Source organism: Gavia stellata, chromosome 14 (assembly GCF_030936135.1).
Source record: "Gavia stellata isolate bGavSte3 chromosome 14, bGavSte3.hap2, whole genome shotgun sequence".
Classification (NCBI taxonomy): domain Eukaryota; kingdom Metazoa; phylum Chordata; class Aves; order Gaviiformes; family Gaviidae; genus Gavia; species Gavia stellata.
Genome location: NC_082607.1, coordinates 2481882 through 2488028, shown reverse-complemented (window position 1 = coordinate 2488028; position 6147 = coordinate 2481882). Strand labels below are relative to the sequence as shown.

General features: G+C 43.6%; 1 protein-coding gene across 1 annotated transcript; it reads right to left on the bottom strand.

Annotated features, from left to right (window-relative positions):
* Window positions 1-562: 562 nt before the first annotated feature.
* Window positions 563-3702, bottom strand: LOC104251059 (TLR adapter interacting with SLC15A4 on the lysosome). The gene is made up of 2 exons (XM_009820154.2): window positions 3624-3702; window positions 563-1688 (listed from the first exon to the last, which is right to left on the bottom strand). The coding sequence occupies exon 2, from the start codon at window positions 1639-1641 to the stop codon at window positions 718-720; it is 924 nt and encodes a 307-aa protein (XP_009818456.1). The 5' UTR covers window positions 1642-1688; window positions 3624-3702; the 3' UTR covers window positions 563-717.
* Between the last annotated feature and the right edge of the window lie 2445 nt (window positions 3703-6147).

Below are 6147 nucleotides of genomic sequence, written 5' to 3'. Positions count from 1 at the left end.
GACATTTTTTACAGAAATGAAATACTTTTACAATCTCGATCAACTATGTCACCTACATTTTCATTGTAGCATATTCCATCTATGCAGTACAAACATATATATGCAATACTATCAGTGTCTTGATTCATGTCGATATATTTCCCCGTGTATGATAATATATACAAAATAATCCAGAGTCCTGAACACCTCCATCTGCTGACAAGATTTTCAAACCACAGAAATATTTTCTCAGCCACTGTGATCAAGCTTCGCAGGAGCAAAATCTGAACCTGAATGTCCAAAACTTGGGCTTCAACCATGTGGCCTAACCCACAAGTCCAGCGAAGACAAGTTGACTCTTTTACTTACTGGCTGGATCAGACTCCTAGACCAAAGTTTTACCAGCACACGCCTTGACTGATTCTTCTTGCAGGACTTAATCTGACGGTACACGAGTACAATTACTCATACCGCCAGAGTCTCAGGAGGAGGACATAGACGTTATAAAAATATGGTTGACTAGCATTTTAGAGAGAAATTCATTTCAAATTCTGTGCTAGAAAAAAAGAAAACAGTGACCTTGACTTCCTCTACTAACAAAGACAAAGTATGGTTTAAGTGTTAAAATATTTATTTGAAAAAGTCTGTAGTGTGTAAATATTTTCATTTCCCAACCTAATCCTTAGAGTGAAATACTCATATCCGAATCATATTCATCTCTTCAGCTAAATAGATCAGTCATGATGTAAACTGCATCCTGCAGCTCCTTTTCAGGCATGCTGGGTTTGAGATTTGCAAGTTTGGAGTACTAAATTCAGAGCTATTTCTGTTGGTAGCACTGCGCAAACTAAACAAAGCTAAAGAGTGCAAGAGCACTTCTCTGGCTTTTGATGCTTCTATATTCTGCTCCTGGGATATCTGAAAGCTAATCTGATTCAGGTTATTCCTTATCAAGCTGCAAGTGAGGAGGTTTGTTACGGAACCACACCTGGTCAAGTTCTCTTCAAAAAACTGTTTATAGAGCTCTGCCACTTTTGTTTCCATGTACTTGTTGAGCATGGAGTTTGAAAGAGGCTCCTCACAGAGCATGATACTCCTTTCTCCAGCTTCATCTCCAGACAGGGACTTTATACTTGGCTTTTTGGGATGCTCACAGAGAGGGGACTGACCTAGAGGAATATCTATGGACAGTAAAACAGGGCCATCGGGAAGGTCATCCCACACATGGTCCAAAACACAACCTGAATCACACGCATGGTCCCCCACGCGGTCTCCCCCAATGTGTAAGTCAGGATAGTTTTGATAAATGCTGTTGCATGACCAGGATCTATACAAATCCACCTGTTCGGTATTGCATTCTCTCTTGGGGATATGTAAAGCCGGTGATACGGTTCCTTTAACAAGCGTTTTCTGATCTTTTGCAGGTACCTCTTCTATGGATCTCCACTGAGGACTGCTCCTCTGTTCCATTTTGCTGCTTTTGGCAGAAACCTCCTCCTGCTTCTCATGTCCATCAGCAAAGCTTTTGATTTTTGGGTTGTCTACAAGTTTCTGTCTCCAGATTCCCTCTTTATCCTTTTTGGATGCATGAGATTTGCGAGGCTTATCTTGATGACAGCTTTCCTTATACATGAGTCTAGTTAAGATGCCTTCTGCCAACATGACGACAAGAGTGAGTAACAGTCTAATCACCAGAGTCCCATGTAGTCCTGTGAGTGAAAGAAAGACAGGCAAAGTACCTCAAACTTATTTGGACAAAGAGGACTGATAATAAAAAATGAACAATGCGCTTTTCATAAAGAAAAATCACAGACAGTCTTTTTCCTCCAGAATATTTACTTTTAGTAAACTGCGTGCTTTTCTACAATATTAACCTTTATGCCATATCAACAAAAATCATTCTGAAGATACAGGAAGGGCATCAACTGTGTTCTTCAGTGTAATATCTCTTCTGTTCCTAGGTATCTCTTGTGGCTAGTTGAGATAAATCATACTTATGAGCTGTAAATATCAGCAAAATTATTTTACTTGCCTATATCACTACTATCAGCTGCAAAACAACTTTTTCCATTGAAAGACAACAATTTCTAAGAGCTAAAAGGGTGACACAAGAAGGAAATTAAGATCAAATTCAGACTTAGAGGTTGATTTTGAATGGGTCTGAGCCCTCCTGTGAGGTGCCAAGGAGCTTCAAAAGATGCTGACAGTTCTTCAGGACCGCATCCAAAATGCAGTTCACATATACAAAGGCTTTTAGAATCCCTGGTAATGATGATTTTAAAAGATATAAATAGTTAATTTGTCTTCCCCAGGAGTGAAGTGGTGAGTAGTATATTTGTGCATCTATAGGCTCCACAGTGTTACTAAATGCACACGAATAATTAAAAGCTAGCCAATACACCTCAAAATAATCTACTACGTTTAATGATTCCTTATCATTCCTTTTCAATTCACCTACTGTTAAAAATCAAAGGGAATCTTTCCATTTAGAGCCAAGTCTGACCTAAACTTACTAAAGAAAAGATTATTGCCACTCATCTTATGGAGGAATGGGAAAGATGAACACAAGAAAGTCCCTCTGTTCTTCAAATGACTTTTTAATCTCTGCGTATTTCAAGTACCTTCACAGACCTCCAGCACACTCATGGCTTGGAATAGTGGGGAGAGGCAAGGGATGAGGCAGTTTTACTGAAGAGGACAGAGTAAATCTCTCCAAGAACGTGACATCCTGGCATGCTGTTTGAAATACAGCAAAAACTCTACTTCTATCATGGACAATTAAGGCTCAATACTTTCCACAGCGCTGCCAATTTACATCAGTAGTAACACCATGCGAGTCACTAGATAGCTCTCTGCACAAATGAAACCTCTGCAAATTTAATATGATAGTTGATATATAACCAGAAGATCCTCCTCACTCTGCTCATTTGCTTCTAACGCTCAGCAACCAAACCACATACTCCGGCTTACTCGTTCTGCAATGAAACCTGATACGCTGGGTCACTTTTTTTAACGCCAGTACTCCTTCCAGAAAGCTATTCTAAAACTCTAATTACTTGAGAGACGGAAAATTTTGACTTCCCTTCTAAATTTACACATCGCCACAGTACAACCATTTGCTTTTTTCTTTGTCGGGATTCTTTATTTTAGCTTAAATCACGCTGTTCCCTCCCTGAAGCTGGAGGTAACACTGGAATTGCAATGTGCCTGCAAGTGAGAGCAAAGCAGAAGAGAACGGCAGTACACCATGCCTTCTCCTGGTTACATCAGCATAACTGTTTATCTGCAGAATCATTTACACATGCAAAAAGCAGGACAACATTTTCTTAAGCACTTAAGGGACTTAGGAAACCAAGTGTCATTTTCGAAAGAGACAAGAGTACTCGGCAACCTAAATCTTGCTGATCGTCAATGGAATTTGGAGTACTGCCCGCCCCATTTGCTTCTGAAAAACAGGAGGCAGGTACCCAGATCCTTACATGCTGCTACTGTATTGCTTTGAAAACGCTCACAGTGCTAACGTAAGAGCTAAAATATGGTAATCTTGGCAAAATTGCTCTTTCAACTAAAGTAAATGGTGCCTGCATTTTGGAACGAAGCATAAGAGAACAACAAAAAAAAAAGCACAAAAAGCCGAGACTTACCAGTCGTAGTAGGGTAAGAGGGGCGGATAATCACATAGCCCAGAACTCTTCTACTACAGCTGCTGTAAGAGAATAGGTTCTTACATACTCTTTCTCCACTGCTGTCTGTGTGGAAAAAAACCCAACATACACATGATTTAGTTCCTCATTTTTTCCCTTTTAAAACAGAAGTGATCCCACTGGAAAAGTGTGCGGTTTTTGAATACGAAGTGACAGCAGATCTAAAAGAGGATGTTAAAAAAAATGAATTGAGATGTTTGTGACCGTAGTGCAATGCTGATGAGTTGCTAACTGCCATAGTATGTCGTTTAAAACCAACAAAGACTACTAAAGGATCAGGGTGCCTGTACTTCACCAGGCTGTTCAAAACTGAAACTGAATTCCACCAAACACTTCCATCGACAGAAATTCAGTTTTTTACCATCACCCACCTGACTTACAGAGGCGATGTTATTTACACCATTTCCCCTTTTGAAACAAATAGCTAAATTTGTAGTCTTGTGGCCTTCTCCTGGAGGGGAAGAAGTTGACGCCTTCATTTCACCAAGATTTTGACGACATATCATTTGTCTATAAAGCGCAAATATGAGAAGCTGTCTCTTTGAAAGCAGCAGCCATCAGACAGCTGTGGAGCACCTTGTTTGTCACTGATCAAAGACACTTTCTCGGGGCTCAAAAACTACCTCTGTCTCAATGGCATGTCAGAGGTGCCCCCACAGTGTTTTTAGCATCTCCTTCTCACAGAGGTTGAAGGAGAGCTCACGCGCTGAGCTGCACCGCTCCCCCAGCGCTAGATCCTATCCATAGACGGTTTGAAGAGAGTTTCCTGTTGACGACTTTTCTAAGTTTCCTTTTTCTCATAAGATAAAAAAAATACAAAAAGTCAGAAGCCAAATCTCATCCAAGTACTAGACAAAAGCTCTTAAATAGACACCGTTTAGTGTAATGACAGGAGCGAGACACAAATGTAAAATAAAACTAGAGCGTAAAGATAACATTACAGCAACATATCGATTGCAACCCATCATTCAACATGTTTTGGCAGTAAAATAGTGATGTGCCTTAGAAATGAATTAAGGTAAGGTTTGAAGTAACTATGACCACATAGGTCCAATAGAGTCTCTTTAAAATTATACCTCTTTCCTCCTCATCACCTATTTCACAAGACTTCATTTTTAGGGAGGCAGAACGAAAGCTGGTTTTATTCCCACTGAACTTATAAAACTCATGTCCTATTTAAAGGCTGTTTAAAGCAACTTATTTTTAATCATCTTACACGAGTAATTTCTGCCACGGTAGACGTGGCTGTGACTTCAGCAGAGTACTCCTGCCCCCAGCCTTGGAGGGGACCAAACCTCAGAGGAAACAGGGTGGCTCGAATTCCGTGTAGTTGGAAACCTCGCCTCCTTCACGGAGCTGCAGCTGGGGGTTTGTGCAGCAGTTCCACCAAAACACAACAGTAACACGGAGAGAGAGAGGGGAAGAAATCAAGTTAGGGAATTAGTCTTGAGTGATTAAAAACAAGTCACCGTTCATTTCAGCTGTACTCAGGTGTCAAATGCATCAATAGCCATGGAAGTTAATATATTTCTATCAAGAAGAGCTTACTGAAAAACCCCTTATATTTACAAAAATTAGGTGAGAACAAGACAGAACCAAAGTTATTTCAGAAGCTGGAAACAGCCTGCAGTTAGGAGAAACGGTCAGCAAGGCAAGTATGTCTGAATCCCGAGGCTAAACTTGAAGCAGAATGTTTAATAAAGAAAACCAAATTTGACTGTATCATTCACATATGGGAAAAAATCCATAATCCAGCGCTGCGTATTACCACAGGCAGTTATCGCATTACATGAACTACAGCACAGGTAGACCAGGTCCCTTGTTTCAGCCCGGAGTGTGTTTTCTGTGCCTACACAGGTGGAAGAGCAGCCGCCCGCGTTAACTGGCTTTTTTCTGGCACACACCTCGCAAGACTGTCGTTTTCCGCTTGAACCATCAGTACCGTTTTAACAGCCCCAACGTCTTGGCCTTTTTCTAGTACCTCCTCACACAGCCGCTCCTCGCCCACCCCAACACCCGTTCCCTCCCGAGCGACCCGGGGACATTCGAGCCCAAAGCCGCTCCCCGCCGGCGGCCCCGCGCCCCCCCCGCTGCCGAGAAGGGCCCGCGCCGGCCCCGGGGCACGCTCCGCTGCGGGCCTCTGCGGCTTTCTCGCCCGCCTGGGATGCCCAAGTACTTTTTAAAGACAACGGAGCCGCGTTGCACTGCCCAGCGGCGGCCAGGAGGGGTGGGGAGGGCACGGGGGAGCAAAGGCAGCCGCGGAGGCCGGGTGGGAGCGGCGCCCACCCCGCAGCCCAGAACGGCCGCCCGCAGCAGCCCCCCGCGCCCGGAGCTGCCGGGCGGGACCGGCGCAGCCGGCCCAGGCGCCCGGAGACGAGCCCCAGCGCTGAGGGGAGGGGAGGGGAGGGGGGCGGCCTGGGCTCGGCCGGGCCCTCCCCGGGAGGAGGCGGAGGAAGGGACCCGG